Here is a 26,990-nt window from a genome sequence, read left to right on the forward strand (position 1 = left end):
GTGTGCATTGTCCCATGAAACGTCATAACCATATATAATCAGTGAACAGAGGCATAGAAAACATTGACCTAATGAAACACTGAGTGTGTGTATATTATAATATTTACTGTAACAAACTAAAATGACCAATTGAAAATGATTGAACTAATTTCATACAACATTACAAATAAAGAGATACAAAAGAGTTAAATATTTTTTCTAAAGAATGTAACTCAGGTTTTCCCAAACTCGGACCTGGGGACCCCAAGGTGAATCAGCTGAATCAAGCGTCAAGCTTCGATAATTTGAATCAGCTGTGTAGTGTTTGGTCAAAAACCTAACCGCTGGTGGAACTCATCATTTATAGTCAATCATACTCAGCAAGATAAGTGTTCTGCAAGATCCTTTAGTGTCCACTAGAGGGCAGTGTCGTTATTGATTTGCGATCCAAATTGAAAAATGAGCCTTAGACAGGAGTTGGACCTGGCATATTCCACCGGCTGGAAAATAATAAATAATACCTGCAGCAATAATGGAATTCTAACAGAATTCTTAGCTATAATAATACTATACTATAATACTAATAGACATAGTGAGTATATATGAATGACCAATAATGACTTAAGAAATTGTAGACAAATTATGAGAAAAATATGCAATAATATAAAACTTTATGAAAAAGTCAAGATTAGAAAAGAAAGAAAAGTAGACCAGTGTCAACTATGTTCATGATTTATTTGCTGCTGAACAGGGTTATTATGCTAAAAGTCATGCTATTTAAAACCCAATTGTTATAGCATCATATCTGGTCCTCTGGGATCAAAATGACCTCAATAGGAATATTCTGACAGAGTGCGTTATGCAATGTATTCAATTTAGGAAATGAGAAATGAGGGTCAAGGTGGTTTCCTTTTGCAGAATATAAAGCAATTAATCAGTCTTAAACCCTTTGGACAAATTCTACACTTTGGGACAGGAATAAGACACAGCGGGATATATTATATCGTGCCAGAACAGTACTGGTCAATTCTACTCTGTAAGCTCTATTGAGAATGACAATATAATTTGTATCTATTGAGAAATACGTTATTGGTTTACTATTTGCCGATAGAAAAAAACAAAAAACCTAGCCAGTAAAGGACTTTCAAATTCCAAAGGGAGGTTCACATGAAATATTTGACACCAATATTACATAAACCTTATATTTTCCAAGGATATTGTCAATCTGTTGTCTTTGAAAAAAGAAATGCAAAAAATGAACCTGTAATCTCTGAGGTAAAACAAATCTGGAAAACTAGATCACAGTCTAATAATGAAATGCTGACTAGCACTTTCTTCACCTCAAAAACATCAGGATCATAATATCTGTCCCTAACAGTAACCCCTCTGAAAAGCTCTCCGCCGCTCCCGCCTCTCACGGGGAGTAGTGTTTTCACTACCACTCCCTGTTTCCTTCATCTTCACCCCAGGCAGAAATATAATTCTGACCTTCCTGCCCCCCCCCCTTACACCGTTGTGAAATGCTGTGCTGGAAAAGGTGCTCCAAATGAGATTTGCACAGGCACTTGACTCATCCAATCCAAGCTTACTCTGTAGTTGTGGGGGTGGGGACCCTGTGGGCTGCTGGTGCTTACAGAGAGTTGTGAAACTCTTAGCTGCTTGCACTGCGCTACAGACAGACAGACAGACAGACAGACAGACAGACAGACAGACAGACAGACAGACAGACAGACAGACAGACAGACAGACAGACAGACAGACAGACAGACAGACAGACAGACACAGAGAGACAGAGACACAGAGACAGAGACAGAGACAGAGAGACAGAGACAGAGAGAGAGAGAGAGAGAGAGAGAGAGAGAGAGAGAGAGAGAGAGAGAGAGACTATGTGATGATGGACTGAGCCCCCCCTTCACTAGTATTTGGAGCTGAACCACTGTACCAGCCAATACTGCAACACCTGACTGAAGACAGGCTCTCAAAGTCACTGGCATCTGACAGAAAACCCTCCCTACCACACAAAGAAAGGAAGGAAGAAAACAACAATAAGAAGACAGATAAGAACAAAAGCCAGAGTGTGACTTCAAATCAAAGCAAGTGTGTTAAGTGAGAAGACTTGTTCCATCCTGCCACAGCAATGGCAGACAGTGTGATTGAGGAGTCAGACTACTACCCTGGGAAGGATGAATTGGACTGGGGATATCAAGAAGGTAAGAGATTTGGAGCTTTTAGTATACACTTTGTTTCCTTTCACTCTTTTTGTCGCGCGAAACAGAGCTCAGAAAAATAACATGTTCTTCCCCATTTTGGCACCAAACACATGCATTGATATGGGAATGCAGTACTCTCTTCACAGATATAAACAGATATATACTCTTCTCTCTGTTTCTCTCTCTCTCTCTCTCTCTCTCTCTCACACATACAGTAGGTAAAGAACTTAAAGAAGGTAGGGTCATTTGATCAATGCACTCCTTTTTGGGGTAACTTGATCATGCAAATTAGCTGTCTAGAACTGAACTTGAGATTCTGGAGTCACACCAATGATTTGGTATTCTAAGAGAGTAGTGGTCTAGCTACCATGCTTTCATGGTTTTGAGCTTTACCAGCTCCTGTCCAGGGCTCCATTGTGTGCTTTGTGTGTCTCAAATTTGCCTCTGGGCTCTTAGGGTAATAGTCAAGGTTTCCAGTAACTGGGAAAAGAACACGAGAGATTGTAACATCTAAGTCAAGAGCTGACCTTTTAGTGACTCTAATAGTCATATTGTCATTGGTGTTGACTTGAGAAAACATTTGTTTATCTTGTTGGTAGGGGATAAAGTCATCGGGACTTGTCTGTAGCGGTAACACATTAGCCGCTTCATTTACTAACTCCTGGCCTGGCTTCAGAAAGCATGTCTTTTGTGCTATGTGCTCCCTCTGCGATTCAAAGCCATGGTTTCATCATCTTAATTACAAGGCTAAGTACGTGTGTCGGAGGTCAGACAGTTCAGAGTGGGTCTGTATTTAGATTGGGTCATGAATGTATGAAGGGAGAGCTTTGATCCCGTTTATGTCCCTCATCATGGGACTAGAGGGAGAGAAACTGTAGAATCAAATCAAGTGTATTTGTCACTTGCGCCGAATACAACAGGACCTTACAGTGAAATGCTTACTTACAGGCTCTAACCAATAGTGCAAAAAAGGTATTAGGTGAACAATAGGTAGGTAAAGAAATACAAACAACAGTAAAAAAGACAGGCTATATACAGTAGTGAGGCTATAACAGTAGCGAGGCTACATACAGTAGTGAGGCTATAACAGTAGCGAGGCTATATACAGACACCGGTTAGTCAGGCTGATTGAGGTAGTATGTACATGTAGATATGGTTAAAGTGACTATGCATATATGATGAACAGAGAGTAGGAGCAGCGTAAAAGTGGGGTTGGTGGGTGGTGGGACACAATGCAGATAGCCCGGTTCGCCAATGTGCGGGAGCAGTGGTTGGTCGGCCCAGTTGAGGTAGTATCTACATGAGTGTATACAGTGGGGCAAAAAAGTATTTAGTCAGCCACCAATTGTGCAAGTTCTCCCACTTAAAAAGATGAGAGAAGCCTGTAATTTTCATCATAGGTACACTTCAACTATGACAGACAAAATGAGAAAAATAATCCAGAAAATCACATTGTAGGATGTTTAGTGAATTTATTTGCAAATTATGGTGGAAAATAAGTATTTGCTGGTAAATTGGATACGTTGTAGTAACATCGTTGTGTGATAGACGGGATACTCTGTCTGTTCCTTCCCAACCCTCGTTTGCATCTGCTGTTGCTAACTCAAAGGCTAGGAGGTATCACTTCTGTAGTGAATAAGAGTTCAAAGTTCATACCATTCACAACCGAAGCTCAAGCTGATGTTGGCTTCGTTCTGTAGTTATTATCTGAACCATTCTGACATCGGACCGTCGTCCTCACGTCCTCGGAAGGAGGTTATATTGTCGTCAAGGCATTATATAGGAAGGGAGAGGAGGGCGTGTTTGAAAAGTTTTATAGCCTATGTCCCTTCACAGGGGTGGGCCACTGATTGAGCAGAGCCCTATCTTATGAAAACCCAAATCTCACATTTTAGAAGCTAAAATCACATTTCATCCCATCACAAATCATTTCATATTCAAACATTTAAATTTGAACAACAATTCCATGTGAATCCGATAACTCTGATGTGTAGACTTTCCACTGTAGAGTTTATGTCATCTTATCATTGATGAGTATGTCTCAGATGTCCACCGAACTGACATCATATTCATTAAGTACCACCGCATATGTTCAATTGGTCAGATTACCAGAATATAGTTCATTTCCCCCCACCTTCTGATGTTCCCAGAATCTCTATGTTAACCAAGGGTTTTGCAAATATAACATCAGTAGGGTAGAGAGAGGAAAAAGGGGGAAAGAGGTATTTATGACTGTCATAAACCTACCCCCAGGCCAACGTCATGACAACACCAAGGAACTTGAAGCTCTCAACCTGCTCCACTACAGCCCTTCGATGAGAACGGGGGCATGCTCAGTCCTACTTTTCCTGTAGTCCACAATCATCTCCTTTGTCTTGGTTAAGTTGAGGGATAGGTTGTTATTCTGGCATCACCTGGCCAGGTCTCTGGCCTCCTCCCTATAGGCTGTCTCGTCATTGTTGGTGATCAGGCCTACCACTGTTGTGTCGTCTGCAAACTTAATGATGGTGTTGGAGTCATGCCTGGCCATGCAATCGTGGATGAACAGGGAGTACAGGAGGGGACTGAGCATGCACCCATGGAGAGCTCCAGTGTTGAGGATCAGCGTGGCAGATGTGTTGCTACCTACCCTCACCACCTGGGGGCAGCCTGTCAGGAAGTCCAGGATCCAGTTGCAGAGGGAGGTGTTTAGTCCCAGGATCAGCTTAGTGATGAGCTTTGAGGGTACTATGGTGTTGAACGCTGAGCTGTAGTCAATGAATAGCATTCTCACATAAGTGTTCCTTTTGTCCAGGTGGGATAGGGCAGTGTGGAGTGCAATAGAGATTGCATCACCTGTGGATCTGTTTGGGCAGTATGCAAATTGAAGTGGGTCCAGGGTTTCTGGGATAATGGTGTTGATATGAGCCATTACCAACCTTTCAAAGCACTTCATGGCTACGGATGTGAGTGCTACGGGTCTGTAGTCATTTAGGCAGGTTGCTTTTGTGTTCTTGGGCACAGGGACTATGGTGGTCTGCTTGAAACATGTTGGTATTACAGACTGAATCAGGAACATGTTGAAAATGTCAGTGAATACACCTGCCAGTTGGTCAGCACATGCCCGGAGCACACGTCTTGGTAATCCGTCTGGCCCCGCAGCCTTGTGTATGTTGACCTGTTTAAAGGTCTTACTCACGTCGGCTACGGAGAGTGTGAACACACAGTCGTCCGGAACAGCTGATGCTCTCATGAATGCCTTAGTGTTGCTTGCCTAGAAGCGAGCATAGAAGTGATTTAGCTGGTCTGGTAGGCTCGTGTCACTGGGCAGCTCGCAGCTGTGCTTCCCTTTGTAGTCTGTAATAGTTTGCAAGAAGGGTGTGTCCCTGACAGATTTGATCTCCTCTGATTCGATTAATTGCATTTTGCACTCTCTCTGCACATACAGCAGTGATATGAAATAACTATGAAATAATTCAGGGCATGGTATGGAAAGACCAGAGACCAGAGACAGCTAGCTAACAGAGTGCTCTTACAGAGTGTGAAAAGATGTGAGAATTTGATAATGAGGATTTTTTTCACAAACCATTTACACACAGAATGGAGAGATGTGGGACTAACAGTGTGTAATAAATAGAGGGGAAAAAGAGAGGAAAGAAAGTGTGAGAGGTGGGAAGAAGCACAAACTAGAGCGTCCTTGTGTCCCTCTGGTGACAGTTATTCTTGATACTGACTGCTCAGCGCAGTGACACTGAGGAATTGGTGAACTCTTTAACTCCAGTGTGTGTGGTTGCGTGTGCATGCGTGTGTCGCTGTGTGTGTGTGTGTGTGCATGTGCACACATTAGTGCGTCCTCACTTATACACTTTGTTTATACTGCTTGTGTATTCAAAGGCTGGATTTACACTACACTAGACATACTCCATCACCACTTTGTGACTTCACCACACACTGCATGAAGGCCTCTGCATGGAGATCTCAGTGCATGCCAGAGCCCAGAAGTTGTAACTTTACGCAAGCATCAGTGACGTTGAGTGTAAGTCTAAGTTGTGCGTGTGTTCAGGTGTAGAGTGGGGTTTGCTGTTCCCTGATGCCAATGGGGAGTACCAGTCACCCATCAACCTGAACTCCCGTGAGGCGCGTTATGACCCCTTGCTCCTGAACGTGGGGCTAACACCCAACTACGTTGTGTGTCGGGACTGTGAGGTCATCAACGATGGACACACCGTACGCATCATGCTGAGGTCCAAATCAGGTGCAGAACACACATCCAAAAAGTTCATTTAACATTACCATGGTGCACAAAAACAATTCATGGGTGGAATTTTTGTCAACCCTCCACTATAGTAATGATCTTGAATGCACTTTTTCAACGATATTAGCCGTGACCCCTGAAAGTTGAGTCAATGACTGTGTGCTGCAAGGGACATACACATACACTTCAGAGTTTAATCAGAATTCAAGCCTACGTTCAAAACGCAAGATCATCTGATGTGGTCTGCATTTCCTGTGTCTGCTCTCCCATGATGCTCTGGGTTTCCTGTCTGCAGTGGTAACTGGTGGACCGTTGCAAATTGATCATGAGTACGAGCTGCATGAGGTGCGCTTCCACTGGGGCAAAGAGAACCAGCGGGGCTCAGAACACACAGTCAACTTTAAGGCCTTCCCCATGGAGGTATGGGTCTCGGCCAAACATACACACACACGCACACGCACACGCACACACACACACACTGTCCGCTTCAAGGCCCTGACCATGTGTATTTAAGTTGGAGGCCACTGTTACAAATCAAATCAAATTTTATTTGTCACATACACATGTTTAGCAGATATTGTTGCGGGTGTAGCGAAATGCTTGTGCTTCTAGTTCTGACAGTTCAGCAATATCTAACAAGTAATATCTAACAATTTCACAACATATACCCAATACACACAAATCTAAGTAAAGGAATGGAATTAAGAATATATAAATATTTGGACGAGCAATATCAGAGCGGCATAGACTAAGATACAGTAGAAAAGTACAGAATGCAGTATATACAGTTGAAGTCGGAGGTTTACATACACTTATGATGGAATCATTACAACTCGTTTTTCAACCACTCCACAAATAGTTTTGGCATGTCGGTTAGGACATCTACTTTGTGCATGACACAGGTAATTTTTCCAACAATTGTTTACAGACAGATTATTTCACTTATAATTCACTGTATCACATTTCCAGTGGGTCAGTTGTTTACATGCACTAAGTTGACTGTACCTTTAAACATCTTGGAAAATTCCAGAAAATTATGTCATGGCTTTAAAAGCTTCTAATAGGCTAATTGACATCATTTGAGTCAATTGGAGATGTACCCGTGGATGTATTTCAAGGCCTTCGGTCTCAACGTAGACTTTGATCTGAAGCCATTCTTGTAATTATTGTGACTTTTGCCATTGTAATTGTTTGTAAGCTTGTGTAGTCTAAAATGAATCTATGATCGTATGCTATCCAATTGTTTTTTGTATGCTGTTCTTTGTATGCCATTTTAATATTTGAGAATTAACCAATGATATTAGACCACACTTGGCCATGATTACAGACACCTGTGTGTCTTTGAACACTATATAAACGAGTCATCCCGCAGTGTTTGTGATTATACCCTGATGAAGACAGCTTGGCTGTCGCAACATTGGACATTACATTTTTGCATCTGAGCTCCTAGTGTGCGGCTCTCCTTTATTTTCAAGTTTTCTACTCCGCTAGCCAGCACCTTGCCTAAATAGGTGTGCATTTATTTTTCTTCTAGGTTGTATTTCAAGGCGTACCTTCAAACTCAGTGCCTCTTTGCTTGACATCATGGGAAAAATCAAAAGAAATCAGCCAAGACCTCAGAAAAAAAATTGGAGACCTCCACAAGTCTGATTCATCATTGGGAGCAAGGAACCACGCTCATCTGCACAAACAATAGTACACAAGTATAAACACCATGGTACCACGCAGCCGTCATACTGCTCAGTAAGGAGACGCGTTCTGTCTCCTAGAGATGAATGTACTTTGGTGCGAAAGTGCAAATCAACAACAGCAAATGACATTGTGAAGATACTGGAGGAAACAGTTACAAAAGTATCTATATCCACAGTAAAACAAGTCCTATATAGACATAACCTGAAAGACCGCTCAGCAAGGAAGAAGCCACTGCTCCAAAACCGCCATAAAATAGCCAGACTATGGTTTGCAACTGCACATGGGGACAAAGATCGTACTTTTTGGAGAAATGTCCTCTGGTCTGATGAAACAAAAATAGAACTGTTTGGCCATGATGACAATCAGTATGTTTGAAGGAAAAAGGAGGAGGCTTGCAACCCATTGAACACCATCCCAACTGTGAAGCATGGGGATGGCAGCATCATGTTGTGGGGGTGCTTTGCTGCAGGAGGGACTGGTGTGCTTCAAAAATAGATGGCATCATGAGGAAGGGAAAATTATGTGGATATATTGGAGCATCTCAAGACATCAGTCAGGAAGTTAAAGCTTGTTCGCAAATGGGTCTTCCAAATGGACAATGACCACAAGCATACTTCCAAAGTTGTGGCAAAATGGCTTAAGGACAACAAAGTCAAGGTATTGGAGCGGGCATCACAAAGCACTGACCTCAATCCCATAGGAAATTTGTGGGCAGAACTGAAAAAGTGTGTGCGAGCAAGGTGGCCTAGAAACCTAACTCTGTTACATCAAATCAAATCAAATGTATTTATATAGCCCTTCGTACATCAGCTTATATCTCAAAGTGCTGTACATAAACCCAACCTAAAACCCCAAACAGCAAGCAATGCAGGTGTAGAAGCACGGTGGCTAGGAAAAACTCTCTAGAAAGGCCAAAACCTAGGAAGAAACCTAGAGAGGAACCAGGTTATGTGGGGTGGCCAGTCCTCTTCTGGCTGTGCCGGGTGGAGATTATAACAGAACATGGCCAAGATGTTCAAATGTTCCTAAATTACCAGCATGGTCCAATAATAATAAGGCAGAACAGTTGAAACTGGAGCAGCAGCACGGCCAGGTGGACTGGGGACAGCAAGGAGTCATCATGTCAGGCAGTCCTGAGGCATGGTCCTAGGGCTCAGGTCCTCAGAGAGAGAGAAAGAAAGATAGAAAGAGAGAATTAGAGAGAGCACACTTAAATTCACACAGGACACCGAATAGGACAGGAGAAGTACTCCAGATATAACAAACTGACCCTAGCCCCCCGACACATAAACTACTGCAGCATAAATACTGGAGGCTGAGACAGGAGGGGTCAGGAGACACTGTAGCCCCATCCGAGGACATCCCCGGACAGGGCCAAACAGGAAGGATATAACCCCACCCACTTTGCCAAAGCACAGCCCCCACACCACTAGAGGGATATCTTCAACCACCAACTTACCATCCTGAGACAAGGCTGAGTATAGCCCACAAAGATCTCCGCCACGGCACAACCCAAGGGGGAGGCGCCAGCACAGACAGGATGATCACATCAGTGACTCAACCCACTCAGGTGATGCACTCCTCCCAGGGACGGTATGAGAGAGCCCCAGTAAAGCCAGTGATTCAGGCCCTGTAATAGGGTTAGAGGCAGAGAATCCCAGTAGAAAGAGGGGAACCGGCCAGGCAGAGACAGCAAGAGCGGTTCGTTGCTCCAGAGCCTTTCCGTTCACCTTCCCACTCCTGGGCCAGACTACACTCAATCATATGACCCACTGAAGAGATGAGTCTTCAGTAAAGACTTAGGTTGAGACCGAGTTTGCGTCTCTGACATGGGTAGGCAGACCGTTCCATAAAAATGGAGCTCTATAGGAGAAAGCCCTGCCTCCAGCTGTTTGCTTAGAAATTCTAGGGACAATTAGGAGGCCTGCGTCTTGTGACCGTAGCATACGTGTAGGTATGTACGGCAGGACCAAATCAGAGAGATAGGTATGAGCAAGCCCATGTAATGCTTTGTAAGTTAGCAGTAAAACCTTGAAATCAGCCCTTGCTTTGACAGGAAGCCAGTGTAGGGAGGATAGCACTGGAGTAATATGATAAAATTTTTGGGGGGTTCTAGTCAGGATTCTAGCAGCCGTATTTAGCACTAACTGAAGTTTATTTAGTGCTTTATCCGGCTAGCCGGAAAGTAGAGCATTGCAGTAGTCTAACCTAGAAGTGACAAAAGCATGGATTAATTTTTCTGCATCATTTTTGGACAGAAATGTTCTGATTTTTGCAATGTTACATAGATGGAAAAAAGCTGTCCTTGAAATGGTCTTGATATGTTCTTCAAAAGAGAGATCAGGGTCCAGAGTAACGCCGAGGTCCTTCACAGTTTTATTTGAGACGACTGTACAACCATTAAGATTAATTGTCAGATTCAACAGAAGATCTCTTTGTTTCTTGGGACCTAGAACAAGCATTTCTGTTTTGTCCGAGTTTAAAAGTAGAAAGTTTGCAGCCATCCACTTCCTTATGTCTGAAACACATGCTTCTAGCGAGGGCAATTTTGGGGCTTCACCATGTTTCATTGAAATGTACAGCTGTGTGTCATCCGCATAGCAGTGAAAGTTAACATTATGTATTCGAATGACATCCCCAAGAGGTAAAATATATAGTGAAAACAATAGTGGGCCCAAAATGGAACCTTGAGGAACACCGAAATTTACAGTTGATTTGTCAGAGGACAAACCATTCACAGAGACAAACTGATATCTTTCCGACAGATAAGATCTAAACCAGGCCAGAGCTTGTCCGTGTAGACCAATTTGGGTTTCCAATCTCTCCAAAAGAATGTAGTGATCGATGGTATCAAAAGCAGCACTAAGGTCTAGGAGCACGAGGACAGATGCAGAGCCTCAGTCTGATGCCATTAAAAGGTCATTTACCACCTTCACAAGTGCAGTCTCAGTGCTATGATGGGGTCTAAAACCAGACTGAAGCATTTCGTATACATTGTTTGTCTTCAGGAAGGCAGTGAGTTGCTGCACAACAGCCTTTTCTAAAAATTTTGAGAGGAATGGAAGATTCGATATAGGCAGATAGTTTTTTATATTTTCTGGGTCAAGGTTTGGCTTTTTCAAGAGAGGCTTTATTACTGCCACTTTTAGTGAGTTTGGTACACATCCGGTGGATAGAGAGCCGTTTATTATGTTCAACATAGGAGGGCCAAGCACAGGAAGCAGCTCTTTCAGTAGTTTAGTTGGAATAGGGTCCAGTATGCAGCTTGAAGGTTTAGAAGCCATGATTATTTTCATCATTGTGTCAAGAGATATAGTACTAAAACACTTGAGCGTCTCTCTTGATCCTAGGTCCTGGCAGAGTTGTGCAGACTCAGGACAACTGAGCTTTGAAGGAATACGCAGATTTAAAGAGGAGTCCGTAATTTGCTTTCTAATAATCATGATCTTATCCTCAAAGAAGTTCATGAATTTATCACTGCTAAAGTGAAAGCCATCCTCTCTTGGGGAATGCTGCTTTTTAGTTAGCTTTGCGACAGTATCAAAAAGGAATTTCGGATTGTTCTTATTTTCCTCAATTAAGTTAGAAAAATAGGATGATCGAGCAGCAGTAAGGGCTCTTCGGTACTGCACGGTACTGTCTTTCCAAGCTAGTCGGAAGACTTCCAGTTTGGTGTGGCGCCATTTCCGTTCCAATTTTACACCAGCTCTGTCAGGAGCAATGGGCCAAAATTCACCCAACTTATTGCGGGAAGCTTGTGGAAGTCTACGCGAAATGTTGGACCCAAGTTAATCAATTTAAAGGCAATGCTACCAAATACCAATTGAGTGCATGTAAACTTCTGACCCACTGGGAATGTGATGAAAGAAATAAAAGCTGAAATAAATCATTCTCTCTACTATTATTCTGACATTTCACATTCTTAAAATAAAGTGGTGATCCTAACTGACCTAAACAGGGAATTGTTACGTGGATTAAAAGTCAGGAATTGTGAAAAACTGAGTTTAGGTGTATGTAAACTTCTGACTTCAACTGTACATATGAAATGAGTAACGCAAGTTATGTAAACATTATTAAAGTGACTAGTGTTCCATTTATTAAAGTGCACAATGATTTCAGTCTGTGTATGTAGGCATCAGCCTCTCTGTGCTAGTGATGGCTATTTAACAGTCTGATGGCCTTGAGAACGAGGGACTTGTTATGTTCACATAAAAACAGGTTACTTCGGGTCAGGGCTTTTAAAGCTCATTACTTTGTTTCATATATTTACACATCACTCAGGCCATTGACCCGTTTGAAAGGGCCTGAAGAGGTTATGCCACTGGTGGTTTGGCTTTAAAAGCTTTCCTCTCTATCAAAGGTGTTTTGTGCTCTAATTTCAAACTGTAGAGTGCCCTTACGTCCCTTACACCTGCTCTGTCTCGGCCCTGTCTTCTGCAGCCTCCCTCTGCCCATCGTTCTTTCATTTACTTTCTTTCATTTTCTTTCATTTTCTATCTTTACCTGAATATCTTTCTTTCTTTACTTTCTTTGGTTAATATTTTTTTGTGATCAGCTCCACTATAATATGGTACAATACAATACATGTGCTTCCCCCCCAGCTCCATCTGATCCACTGGAACACAACCTTGTTCAACAGTGTGGAGGAAGCCCTGGGTAAGAAGAACGGAGTTCTCATCATCGCTCTGTTTGTGCAGGTATTGTTTGCTTTGGTCTCAGTCTATAGTCACATGAGAATCCCCTCTTCTCATGCTCTGTATGGTTTTGTTAGGCACTTGGATTTTTTATTACTGTATTTTGTACCATATCATATTCATATCAGCTTTGACACTAAATATACTTTTTTTATTGTACTGAGAAAAAACACCACATTGAAATAACCATGATAACGTTTGACTGATATGAACTAGCTTGAGGCAATGACTGAATATATGAATGGTCAAACACTTAGTGGTGTAAAGTGTAAAGTAAAAATATTTTCGAAGTACTACTTAAGTATTTTGGGTACTTTACTTTACAATTTATATTTTTGACAATTTTTACTTCACTTCATTCTTTAAAAGGACCCCCCCCCCATTTTAATCTAAAATGACATACCCAAATCTAACTGTCTGTAGGTCCTGAGGCAAGGATATGCATATTCTTGATACCATTTGAAACACTTTGACGTTTGTGGAAATATGAAATTAGTGTAGTAGAATATAACACATTAGATCTGGTAAAGCATAATACACTGATCCCGTAGAGGTTAAGATAATATGTACTTTTTACTCCCATACATTTTCTCTGACACCCAAAAGTCCTTGTTACACTTTGAATGCTTAGCAGGACAGGAAAATTGTTTAATTCACACACTTATCAAGAGAACACGTTGTCATCCCTACTGCCTCTGATCAGGCGGACTTACAAAACACAAATGCTTCGGTTGTGAATGATGTCTAAGTGTTGGAGTGTATCCTTAAATAAATAATACTAATACCAATACTAATAATAATAAATACAATTGTGCAGTCTGGTTTGGGATACTTTGGGATTTTGGCAATAAAGCCCTTTATTTACTTCCCCAGAGTCAGATTAACTTGTGAATACCATTCGTATGTCTCTGCGAGCGATTTGAAGGAAGTTGCTAACTAGCACTAGCACAATTGCTAACTAGTGTTAGAACTAGATACCCATAGACTTCCAGTCATTGAGCTAATGTTAGTTAGCACTGGCTCGTGAAACTAACTCTACCTTCCTTCATACAGGACACAGAGACATAAAAATGGTAACCAGAAGTTCATCTGACTCCGGGGAAGTAGATAATGGACCTAATTGCCCAAATCTCAAAGTATCCCTTTAATATAAGGAATTTGAAAGTATTTATTGCATTTACTTTTGACACTTAAGTATATTTTAGCATTGAGTTTGACTTTTCATAAGTATATTTAAAGCCAGATACTTCTAGACTTTTACTGAAGTAGTATTTTACTGGGTGACTTTCACTTTTAGTTAGTCATTTTTATTAAAGTATCTTTACTTTTACTCATGTATGATAATTGAGTACTTTTCCACCATTTTCACATCCTTTCAGGAGGCTCCAAACATGTCAACAGCACCCTGTTAAGATGTGTTAACATCATAACATTACATTGATCTGTTAGGACCATCTTTCATGACTTCTTTTTGACTTGATGCCATTGACATTGTTTCCTTCAGATAGGGAAGGAGCATCTGGGGTTGAAGGCCATAACAGAAGTGCTGCAGGACCTACAATACAAGGTAAGATCTTGGCACCCACATTGTTGACCAAGTCATCTTGTTATGGTGATGATGTTATGGTTATGAGTTGTCATGGTGATGAGAGGGAAGAGGTTATGAGAAATTACTGACATGACCTAAGGGGGTAGATACCCAATGCTTAACTGAGAGATCGAGGAAGACAGACAGTACATAGACAATCAAACTTGGCAGTTAACAGAAAATCAGTGGAGGTGCAACGATTGGAGCAGGCAGAAATTGATTAATGTATTGATTTTTCAATTAAACCTGATGCAATCAATGCTCCAGATTGACTTGAAACCGTCTGAAACATTTCAGATTAGACAGGTGAAGTGTTGATGCAGAATGTGAAGAAGGAGCTCCAGTAGTAAAGACGATCTGCAATAATACAGTCATGACAAACATGGTGGCGAAATAAACAGTGCATTACAAACGAAGCAGGTCAACAAATATTTGAGTGTGTTGACCTATCTGTACAGGGGAAGACCAAGATCATACCGTGCTTCAATCCCAACACACTACTTCCTGGTGAGTCCTTCTTCTAATTGTGTATGATTCCTGCTTGCGTGTATGGTGTGACACAATATTGGATGAGGACATGGTATGTGTTTGTTACTCCCTCCAGACCCTCTCCTGAGAGATTACTGGGTGTATGAGGGCTCCCTGACCACCCCTCCATGTAGTGAGAGCGTCACCTGGATCCTGTACCGCTACCCACTCACCATCTCACAGTTACAGGTAGGCCATCTCACACAATGGTCTGGCTCAATTAATCAATCAAATGTATTTTATACAGCCCATTTTACATCAGCAGTTTTCACAAAGTGATTTACAGATACCCATCCTAAAACCCCAAAGAGCAAGCATTGCATATGCAGAAGCACAATGGCTAGGGAAAACTCCCTACCCTGTTGAAAACCCCAACTGTAGACCAGCAGAATTTTCAAGCTGGTCAGTGCTGGTCTGACCAGTATGGTCCAGCTGGCCGAACAGAATGGTCTAGCTGTCAAACTGGTCTGAACAGCATGGTCTAGCTGGCCGAACAGAATGGTCTAGCTGTCAAACTGGTCTGACCAGCATAGTCTAGCAAGCAAAACCACAACCATAAAGATCATATTTTCCAGCATGCTCTATTGCAGTTCCCTATGGGTTTTTTTTACCCCTTTTTCATGGTATCCAATTGGTAGTTACAGTCTTGTCTTGGAGAGGCGAAGGTCGAGAGCTGTACGTCCTCCGAAACACGACCCAGCTAAGCCACACTGCCCACTTAACCTGGAAGCCAGCCGCACCAATATGTTGGAGGAAACATCGTACACCTGGCGACCGTGTCAGCGTGCGTGCGCCTGGCCCGCCACAGGAGTGGCTTGAGCGCGATGGGACTAGCACATCCCAGCCGGCCAAACCCTCCCCTAACCCGGACGACGCTTGGCCAATTGTGGGCTGCCTCATGGGTCTCCCGGTCGCGGCCAGCTGCGACAGAGCCTGGACTGGAACTAGGATCTCTAGTGGCACAGCTAGTAACTGTGATGCAGTGTCTTAGACTACTGCACCACACAGGAGGCCCTGCAGTTCAATATTTTTAATTGTTTGTTTCAATATCTGTGTTTTTGTATGTACATTGACTGATTAATTCATCTTATGCAACACAAAGATAAATTGAATTTTTCTCAAGTAATCCAATCTGAATAAGTAGTTGGAATTAGTCGTCTGAATTCAGATTGTGGATGGATGAACATTCATAATGTGACTTCCAGTCCTGATGTGGCCACTTTATTAGGGAAAAACTAGGCCTTCGTTTGTGATATATGTAATGTATTGTCTTAAGTGATTAAACCTGCAATATGTAACTTTTTGGGTAACCTAAAATTTACATAGAAATGTGTGTGTTAGATCTGTCATTCTCATTGAAAGGAAGTAAGAAGCCGTAGATTTGTTCTATGTGGGCGCTATTTATATGCCTGCCGTCCTTCGGTTTTGTATACCAGCCTCAAACAACTGAAAATTCCATATTTTTGGTTATGAAAAATATATTTCACAGTAGATGGTAAAATGATTCTTACTAGTTTTGTCACATAAACAGAAATGAGGGAAACTATTAGAATTTTAGCAACCAGGAAATGGCGGAGCGATTTCGTCATAGTACATCTTTAAGCACTTTGATGCTTGTTTTGTTGGTAACCAGCATATGCTGGTACTTATGATGATATGCTGGTTGCCAGCATCACCAGCATACCAGTATAAGCTGGTCATCAGTTTATACTGGTATGAAGGCTGGTCACCAGCAAAACCAGCACTAGTCACCAGCATATGCTGGTCTATGCTGTTTTTTTTCAGCAGGAACCTAGTAAGAAACTATCTAGAGAGATACCAGACCTTTTCTGTCTGTACTGGGTGATGCTTTTAGAGTGCATGTGGCCATTAAGGCCAGATAATTTTTCAAGACTTTCAAACATTCATAGATGACCAGCAGGGGCAAATAATAAAGAATGTATTCATGTTGGCTTCTAGACCCTTGCCCCAGGTCTTACCCCTAGGTCTTATCCCTTCACATGTCAATGGTGATGGCACCTGCTAGCCCTCCAAGTGGCCATATTGCTTTCAAACCAGCTCTACTTCCATAGATCTTGAGGTTGCTCTAGCTACCTGCATTGAAGTGTGTGTTCTGCTAGAAGGTCAAATACAGTGATTGATTTGGCACTTATAAGACCATATTTATGAAGCAAGGTCCCAACCTCTGATTCAACAGCATTGCACAATACAGTTTGTCCTCCAAGTCAGCCCACTTTCTACAGAGGCTTTGATTCTGAGCAAGCCTTTCATGTAAAGGCCAGACACCTCCCTTTGAGAGGACGGAAAGGTTATGGTGGAGAGCAAAGGCATGAATTGAAATATCAAAAAGCGAAAAAAAACAGAGCGATTAATGAATTGTTCATAAGTATTGAGCGACCAATTATTCACATACAGTAAATAACACAGGACAGCTCATAGAGATCCTGTAATTCAGTGTTCTATGAACTCTGGAGGGCAGTTACCCAATATGCAGCCTGTTTAGGAACACCTTTAAACCTGTGCTGTGATGGTAGATCATTGTTCAATGGAATATTCTATAGAGATTTTCCCATCTCCCAGCTGTAGCATTGCTTTATAACTGTTGACTATTGACTAAAAGCACTTTGAAAAGTACTACATGTTCCTTATGTGTACCATCTAAGGAAGCCAGAACAAATAAAACGCCTTTCACTACATTTTATTGATAGTAAATGAGTCATCAGTATTGATCGATTAATCTGATAATGGTTGTTAATGGCTCTGTTTATGTAGACAGCTCTATGAAACTCTACTGTTGTCAAGGCTGTGCCTCATAAAACCCTATATTACTGAATCCATCTGTCTTGTTTGTTTCGGGCAAACACTATCCTCCTGCATTGGCAAAGTCTGACTGACCATCCAACCAGATAACTATTAGCTTAGGGCTAGGTGTCCAGTCCAGTACCCAATGAAAATCTTAACGGAGAACGTCTGTCATTTTACTGCTACACACACAAGACCAGACTCAGCTGGAAAGAGGTCTGTAAAACAGACCAGGACAGGAAGAAATGAGCTCTTAGCCTAAGCATACAGTAGAATGCCAACATGCACAGAACACTGAAAACACTAAATAAGATCAGATATAAGATATACAGTGCATTCGGAAAGCATTCAGACCCTTTGACTTTTTCCACAATTTGTTACGATACAGTCTTACTCTAAAATCGATTCAATTATTTTTTTCCCCCTCATCAATCTGCACACAATACCCCATAATCACAGTGAAAACAGGCTTATAGAAATGTTAGCAAATTTATACAAAAACAGAAATACATTATTTTCATAAGTATTCAGACCCTTTTTTACGAGACTCAAAATTGAGCTCAGGTGCATCCTGTTTCCATTGATCATCCTTGAGATGTTTCTACAACATGAATGGAGTCTACCTGTGGTGATTTGGAAAGGCACACACTTGTCTACATAAGGTCCCATAGTTGACAGTGCATGTCAGAGCAAAAACCAAGCCATAAGATGGACCAAGAACACAGTGGCCTCCAACATTCTTAAATGTAAGAAGTTAGGAACCACCAAGACGCTTCCTAGAGCTGGCCGCCCGGCCAAACTGAGCAATCGGGGGAGAAGGCCCTTGGTCAGGGAGGTGACCAAGAACCTGATGGTCACTCTAACATAGCTCCAGAGTTCATCTGTGGAGATGGGCAAACCTTCCAGAAGGACAACTATCTCTGCAGCAATCCACCAATCAGGCTTTTATGGTAGAGTGGCCAGACAGAAGCCACTCCTCAGTAAAAGGCACATGAAGGCCCACTTGGAGTTTGCCAAAAGTCACCCTAAAGACACTCAGACCATGAGAAACAAGATTCTCGGGTCTGATGAAACCAAGATTGAACTCTTAGGCCTGAATGCCAAGTGTCACATCTGGAGGAAACCTGGCACCATCCCTACGGTGAAGCATGGTGGTGGCAGCATCATGCTAAGGGGATGTTTTTCAGTGGCAGGGACTGGGAGACTAGTCAGGATCGAGGACTAGATGAACAGAGTGAAGTACAGAGCGATCCTTGATGAAAACCTGCTCCAGAGTTCTCAGGACCTCAGACTGTGGCCAAGGATCACCTTCCAACAGGACAATGATCCAAAGCACACAGCCAAGACAACGCAGGAGTGGCTTTGGGACAAGTCTCTTGAGTGGCCCAGCCAGAGCCTGGACTGGAACCGATCGAACATCTCTGGACAGACCTCAAAATATCTGTGCAGTGATGCTCCCCATCCAACCTGACAGAGCTTGAGAGGATCTGCAGAGAAGAATGGGAGAAACTCTCCAAATACAGGTGTGTCAAGCTTGTAGCGTCATACCCAACAAGACTCAAGGCTGTAATCGCTGCCAAAGGTTCTTCAACAAAGTACTGAGTAAAGGGTCTGAATACTAATGTAAATGTCATATTTCCTTTTTATTACATTTTTTATAAATTCACAAAAAAAATCTAATCTGTTTATGCTTTGTCATTATGGGTATTGTGTGAAGTTTGATGACGGATAAAAACAATTTAATCAATTTTAGAATTTATAGAATTAAAGTAACAAAATGTGAAAAAAGTGAAGTAGTCTGAATACTTTCTGAATGCACTCTACTTTATTAGTCCACACAAGATGGACATATGCCTTATGTTTTTATCCACATTAGGTTTGTAAAGGCTGGAGCAGAGGGCAACCGCAGAGTGCAGCTAGACAGAACATTGATCGAAACTAGCCGGAATACTTATCTTAATTAATCCATCACCACTCTTTACCTTTGCCATTCTTTTCATCAACTCTCCCAGATAGAGGAGTTCAGGAGGCTCAGGTCCCATCTGAAAGGTGCTGATCTACCTGAGGGGAATGACGGGATGCTGGGAGACAACTTCCGCCCCTCTCAGCCCCTCAGCGACAGGACCGTCCGGGCTGCCTTCCAGTGACACCCCCCTTCCCTCCACGGGGGATCTTTAGCTCCACGTTTAACAGGTAAATGTCAACCATCTAAATACCAAGTACATCATTTTTAAATACACTACATGACCAAAAGTATGTGGACACCTGCTTGTCGAACATCTCATTCCAAAATCATGGAGTTGGTCTCCCCTTTACTGCTATAACAGCCACCACTCTTCTGGGAAGGCTTTCCACTAGATGTTGGAACATTGCTGCGGGGACTTGCTTCCATTCAGCCACAAGATAATTAGTGAGGTCTGGCACTGTCGGCGTTCCAATTTATCCAAAGGTATTCAATGGAGTTGAGATCAGAGTTCTGTGCAGACCAGTCAAGTTCTTCCACAACAAAATATTTCTGTATGGACCTCGCTTTGTGCACGGGGGCATTGTCCTGCTGAAACAGGAAAGGGCCTTCCCCAAAGTGTTGCCACAAAGTTGGAAGCACAGAATGGTCTAGAATATCATTGTAAGCTGGAGTGTTAAGATTTCCCTTCACTGGAACTAAGGGGCCTAGCCCGAACCATGACAAACAGCCCCAGACCATTATTCCTCTTCCACCAAACTTTACAGTTGGCACTATGCATTGGGGCAGGTAGCGTTCTCCTGGCATCCGCCAAACCCAGATTTGTCTTGTTTCCACTGCTCCAGAGCTTTACTCCACTCCAGCTGACGCTTGGCATTGCGCATGGTGATCTTAGGCTTGTGTGTGGCTGCTTGGCCATGGAAACCCATTTTATGAAGCTCCCAATGAACAGTTATTGTGCTGACATTGCTTCCAGATGCAGTTTGGAACTCGGTAATGAGTGTTGCAACCGAGGGCAGACGATTTTTAAGCACTACGCACTTCAGCACTCTCCGGGCCCATTCTCTGAGCTTTTGTGGCCTACCACTTTGTGGCTGAGTTGTTGTTGCTGCTAGATGTTTCCACTCCACAATAACAGCACTTACAGTTGACCGGGGCAGCTCTAGCAGGGCAGCAATTTGATAAAATGACTTGTTAGCAAGCCGGCATCCTATGACAGTGTCACGTTGAATGTCACTAAGCTCTTCAGTGAAGCCATTCTACTGCCAATGTTTGTCTATGGAGATTGCATGGCGGTGTGCTCAATTTTATACACCTGTCAGCAACAGGTGTGGCTGATATAGCCAAGTCCACTAATTTGAAGGTGTCTACATACTTTTGTGTATATAGAGTGTACTTTATATATGTATAGATATTTTCAAAAGTGTTTTTGACATCTGTGGGACTACTAGATACCATCGCTCTTCACAACCACAAACCAGGTTCAAACCTGACGGGAAGTAATTTATACCACAACAACAAAAATAACCATGTTTCAAATTAAATCGGAGCTATATTGTCATGCCCTGGAAGTCATAGTTTATTGGAAATAGGCAAGGCATTTCCCAGAGGTAAAATAATAATGGCACCACTAAACACAGGAGCAGTGTCAGAGCTATAGTAATAATGAGCTAACCCAGTTCTTCTACTAATCTAGGACTAGCTGTGGCGTTGTGTGTGTGTGTGGAGCGGAGGGATATCTATTTTAGAGCTCGCAATGGGAACACCTGGGAAACAACTGGAAAAGTACTCATTTTGAGTGGCTGGATTTGGATGTGCTCAACCGAGGGCACAGGGACAAAGTGTGGCTTGGCCTCAACTGCATTGCGCAAATACTGTAAGTGAAAGAACATGACTGTATCAGAGAGCCAAGGGACACTTGTTTGGTAGTTTGACAGATGTTTTAGTAGCTACTGGCTAAGTATAACAAACTGTGTGGAAATGGTTGTACGATAGTTGAGTAAAAGTAAAGATACGTTAATAGAAAATGACTCAAGTAAAAAAGTCACATAGTAAAATACTACTTGAGTAAAAGTCTAAAAGTATCTGGTTTTAAATGTATTTATCACGCCCTGCCCTGACCTTAGAGCTTTTTATTTCTCTATTTTGGTTTGGTCAGGGTGTGATTTAGGTGGGAATTCTATGTTCATTTTTCTATGTTTTGTATTTCTTTGTTTTGGCCCGGTATGGTTCTCAATCAGGGACAGCTGTCTATCGTTGTCTCTGATTGGGAACCATACATAGGTAGCTTTTTCCCACCTGTGTTTGGTGGGTAGTTGTTTTCTGTTTAGTGTTCGGCACCTGACAGGACTGTTTCGGGTTTCGTTTCTCACTTTGTTATTTTGTTCTAGTGTACAGTGTTAATAAAAATCATGAACACTTACCACGCTGCGCTTTGGTCCGATCCTTCTTCATCAGACGACCGTTACAGTACTTAACTACAGTGGTGGAAAAAGTACTCATATCATACTTGAGAAAAAGTGAAAGTAAATGGAAAACTCAAATTCCTTATATTAAGCAAAGCAGATAGCACAATTTTCTTGTTTTTGTTAATTTACGGACAGACCGGGGCACACTCCAACACTCAGACATAAATGACAAACAGTATTTGTGTCTAGTGAGTCCGCCAGATCAGAGGCAGTAGGGATGATAACACGTTATATTGATGTGTGTGAATTGCACCATATTGCTGTCCTGCCTGATTTAAACAAAAAAACTTTTGGGTGCCAGGGAAAATGTAAGGGAGTAAAAAGTTTAAAATATATTTTCTTTAGGAATGTTTTGGAGTAAAAGTTATAAAAAATATAAATAGTGAAGTACAGATACTTCCAAAAAACTATTTAAGTAGTACTTTATTGTATTCATACTTAAGTACTTTACACCACTGGGAAACAGTGTAGCTACAGAGAGAAATGCAGGAGAGATAGTGGAGTATTGTCTCTTTGGTAAGGGATATTACCTGACCATACCTGAGAGGGGCCTTGAAAAGGAGGAATAGAGGAAGAAGAAGGAAGGATAGAGAAAGGGGGTTCTGAAGGGATAGAGAAATGGGTTTCAGAAGGGATAGAGAAAGGGGGTTCTGAAGGGATAGAGAAAGAGGGTTCTGAAGGGATAGAGAAAGGGGGTTCTGGCAGGATAGAGAAAGGGGGTTCTGAAGGGATAGAGAAAGGGGGTTCTGAAGGGGACCTGACTGTTGACTCAAATTGCACAATTCAGCAATACCTTACATTACATTACCAAACCATTACTTGTTAATCATAAGGTAATAATGCATGTAATTACATTGTAGCACATTTGTAAATGCAGGTAGTTAAAAGGGTCTGCCAATTGTCAATACTGTTTACCATGGAAATACAAAAAGTTTGACAGTACTGCATAATTGCATGTACTAACTTAGCTTGATAAAATTACATCAAATAAATTGCATAAGTGATTTTCTATACATATTTTGTATAGACCATTCATTACATTTTTTCCTATTTAACTCAAAACAACCACACAGTATACCAAACTATACATGCGCCCAATGGGCCACAACAAATAAAATACAAAAAACAATAACCAACTAGAAAAACCAGCATATCAAGCAAAAACATAAATACACTAACAAAATACATAGGTGGAGATTGTATCTTCTGATAAGTGATGTTTTATGTCCATGATATTCCTTTGTGCCTTTAAGAAAAAACAAGAAATGTTCCCATATCTTTTTGGAGTCTGTATTATTTTTGTCTTTGCTAACATTTACATTTGAGTCATTTAGCAGGCACTCTTATCCTGAGCGACTAGGGTTAAGTGCCTTGCTTGAGCAAGGCACTTTGAGGGCACATAAACCGTTTTCCCCCCCACCTAATCGGCTCGGTACTGGCCCAACGCTCTTAACCTCTAGGCTACCTGCCGCAATGTTGTTTTTATCAACAGATTCGAAATGTTATTGACCCAGTTGGTAATCTGGTATTGTCACATCTGCTCCTGCAACACCCTCTACTGCTCATCCTGTGTCTCCTTGACCTGCCGCCACTCCCCCAGTACTCTTTCTCTCTCTCTCTCTCTCTCTCTCTCTCTCTCTCTCTCTCTCTCTGTGTGTATGTGATTGTGTGGGCGGAGACAAGTGTGCTGGAGTCAGAGCAGATCCCCACCAGCTGCAACCTGTTCCATAATCAAGACCTCTCCAAATACTCAACCCTGCCACTTCCACGCTGCCAGATCGTAATCTCTGCTCAGTCAGTCTATGTTTCTAGCCGTTTGTTACTATTCAGATCCTGTTGTGCCTGTTTTCCTTGCCTGACGCTGTTTTCCTCTCCACTACAGTTCTGCCCGCTGTGACTCTCGTCCCTGTCTCCAGTCCCACGTCTTGTCATTCTACTACTCTGTCCTGGATTCCCCACTCTACTACCCCCTTGGAATCCCCGCCGGACCGGCTTACCCTGTCTCAACCCCTCTCGCTCCAGCCTCCGCACCCTCATCTGGTTTCCAGCAACCCGCCCGAGCTTCCCATGACCTGCACTCCATCTCCCCCCTGTGTTTCAATAAATACCTTGGTTATTTCATCCCAGTCTCCTCGTCGGAGTCTGCTACTGGGTTTCACTCCGCGTAACAGGTATAAGGATTCATAAGGATTATGTGACATAAAGTGTGCCTGAAAATTTTATTTCTAGCTCTGTAACCATCATAGCGCATATACAGGAAACAGGATAATAGTTTGTGGATTTAAGAGTGGAAAATATTAATATTAATATTGCACAATGTCAAACAACTCTAACCCAAAACATAGGACTTATAAAAATAACCCTTTGCTCCTCTACCCACTACCTCTGTGGCCAAACCCAGTCGTAGCAGCGACATGATTGCTGGAATGTTCCATCTGCAAAATATTCCCTTTTTTTATTTTCATAGTGAGAAAGAGAGTGAAAGGAGGGGAGAGGGAGAATGGCCTTGTTGAATCAGCTGGAAGTTATGTTACATTAAAACCCCTGGACTGGTAGCTACAGATTGTAACACCAGATTTGGACCACTATATTGGTAGTTACAGTGTCTGTACAAAATGTTGCTGTACATTTTTCAACTAACCTGGTGTTTGCGATACTATCTTCGTCCTCGAATCGTGGAAACAGGCGTTTCATAAAATGGCTGTGTCCAGTTTCAGGGAGTCAATTTGGAATCGATAAAATGCTCTGTTAAAATAAATTAATGTTTGTTTGGTCCATGAAGTAATCCAACAATGTGTACACCACCATCTTGTCTTTTTCAAATCTTCTCTCATTGATTGAGACAGGGTGGTCTACCCTAAAGGGCCGCATGCCAGGATGACAGAAGCCTGTCTCGATTAATGAGAGAAGATTTGTAAAAAGAAGATGACGGCACACACATTGTCGCCAATACCAGGTTAGCTAAAAAATGCCAACATTTTGTAGAGCCACACCTGTAACTACCAGTATAATGGTCCACATTTCTGTGGTTAAGTCACATTATCTGGTGTTACAATTTATAGCTACTGGACTTGGAGGGAGCTCACAAAGGCACGATTTTACTCTGTTGATTAAGGCAGTGCTGACAGACCAACCAGCTGGCTTCACCTGTGACCTGGAACATAGCCATTCGCTGTTGGCTGGTACAAGATGTATCCATGCTCTGGAAGGAGAGACATGATTGGCTCTGATCCAATATCCTCACTAACAGTAGTATACTAGATGGAAGCACTGGATTGGGCATGCATTCTTACTGGTGTGATAGTGGGGCTATTGGTGGAATGTAGTCCTTGTGATAGGATTTGTGCAGGCTTCATGCAGGTATGCATACTTAGCTTGGGGCATGTAATTGTACTGTACTGTCATGCAGGTTGTGTAATAAGTAGAAAAATGTGAATGAACTAACACCTGTTCCTAGGGATTTTCAAAATATTGAAAATAAATGTACAGTACGTTACTTTAAAAAAAGATGCTGTTAAAACCGCACTGTCTATCAAAATAGGAAACACTCTAACAAGCAGAAACATATGTAGTTCTGTATAATATTCATGGGCAGGTCAGGTTTAATGCCATATAATCTCAGATGTCTCATAGGCTGATATTTGTTGAGATATTTCCGTCAGCTTCTGGCTCCTGTCCTCGCAGTATCAAACACAGTGTTTTTGTGCTTTTCGATATCTGCTTATCTAGCAATAGGAAGCATGGCAATAGACGATTAGACCACAGTGTGCCCTTTCTTGTAAAAACAAAGGAGACATCCATCAAAGGTAAATGACCTTTTAAGGGCTATAGACAACACAGTACAGCCCAGGGTTATAGGCTATGAAAATGAAACAATGAAGACTTGAATTTTGTTGTGATTTTTTTGGGACATTTTAAGGTTCTGTAGTTCTTGTACTGACTAATGTGATAATGATGATGATGATGATAAAGATGACTCTTACTGTCACTTAACAATAAAGGTCAAACTGTTAGTAGTAATACATGTGTCACTGGTGTTATTTCAACTATCTAACCAATTCAATTTACCATCACACCACTGAAAGAGATCACTACCATTTAATATGGGTAGGTATATGATTAACTTAATCTTAAATTGAATTTTCATTAGCAGTCCCTGCCACACTATACCATGTATACATCAGGCCCTACTGTACTAGTGTCCGTCTCCAGCATTCCCTGAGGAAGAAACCAAGGGTGTGTTCGTAAATTCAATCTGGAGAGCCAGAGTGTGCTCAGAGTGTGCTCTGTGTGTTTGAAAATTCAGAGCATTGTGTTTTGCTTGCCACACGCTCAGAGCGCACACTGGACGCTCTGGCCGAGGAGTTGGATTGATCCGAGCGTTCTGACCTCACAACAGAAGTCAAGCACCCAAGCTAACTGGCTAACATTGGCTAACTTGCTAGCTACTTCTAGACAGAACACCTCACTCTGACCATTTTACTCGCCCTAGCAGAGCTGGTTAGGCTGTTCTTATGTTATCCAGAGCATTGGTGACGGTAACTGTGCTGCTGGCAACAATTTAATTAAGCTTTTTCGCCGAGGTTTACTGACACCTTCCATATTCAAGGGGTGTTGAGTGTTCATAAATTCCTCAGTTATTCTGCACTCTGCACACTCTGAAATCAGAGTAGATAGCCAGAGTAAATTTATGAACGCACCCCGAACTGGATCGGTGACATAACAGCCAGTTAATGACATCACACTTACAGCTGGAGGCCATGTTTACACCAGGATGTGCCTGTTACACGGGCCATAATGAATAGAGTCACTTAAAACAACAACAGGCTTAT

At 42.1% G+C, this 26,990-nt stretch overlaps 1 protein-coding gene across 4 annotated transcripts; it reads left to right on the forward strand.

The window, feature by feature from the left end:
• Nucleotides 1-1,797: 1,797 nt before the first annotated feature.
• On the forward strand, nt 1,798-26,178 carry ca8 (carbonic anhydrase VIII). 4 transcript variants are annotated; one of them, XM_024435443.2, is made up of 10 exons: nt 1,798-2,189; nt 2,405-2,425; nt 6,232-6,423; nt 6,719-6,843; nt 12,717-12,812; nt 14,314-14,376; nt 14,856-14,904; nt 15,002-15,114; nt 19,740-19,920; nt 24,041-26,178. In XM_024435443.2, the coding sequence occupies exons 1-9, from the start codon at nt 2,117-2,119 to the stop codon at nt 19,872-19,874; spliced, it is 867 nt and encodes a 288-aa protein (XP_024291211.1). In that variant the 5' UTR covers nt 1,798-2,116; the 3' UTR covers nt 19,875-19,920; nt 24,041-26,178. The 4 variants fall into 4 exon arrangements, with proteins under 4 accessions (XP_024291211.1, XP_024291213.1, XP_024291212.1 ...); XM_024435445.2 differs by lacking the exon at nt 24,041-26,178 and adding an exon at nt 23,837-23,877; XM_024435444.2 differs by lacking the exon at nt 24,041-26,178 and adding an exon at nt 21,387-21,759.
• Nucleotides 26,179-26,990: the final 812 nt, after the last annotated feature.

The sequence above is a fragment of the Oncorhynchus tshawytscha genome, linkage group LG10, assembly GCF_018296145.1.
Source record: "Oncorhynchus tshawytscha isolate Ot180627B linkage group LG10, Otsh_v2.0, whole genome shotgun sequence".
NCBI lineage: Eukaryota > Metazoa > Chordata > Actinopteri > Salmoniformes > Salmonidae > Oncorhynchus > Oncorhynchus tshawytscha.

Coding starts and splice junctions, on each gene's coding strand:
- ca8 (XM_024435443.2), top strand. CDS start 2,117: ATGGCAGACAGTGTGATTGAGGAGTCAGACTACTACCCTGGGAAGGAT. Junction 2,426..6,231: donor AGGTAAAGAACTTAAAGAAG/GTAGGGTCATTT, acceptor GCGTGTGTTCAG/GTGTAGAGTGGGGTTTGCTG. Junction 12,813..14,313: donor TCATCGCTCTGTTTGTGCAG/GTATTGTTTGCT, acceptor TGTTTCCTTCAG/ATAGGGAAGGAGCATCTGGG.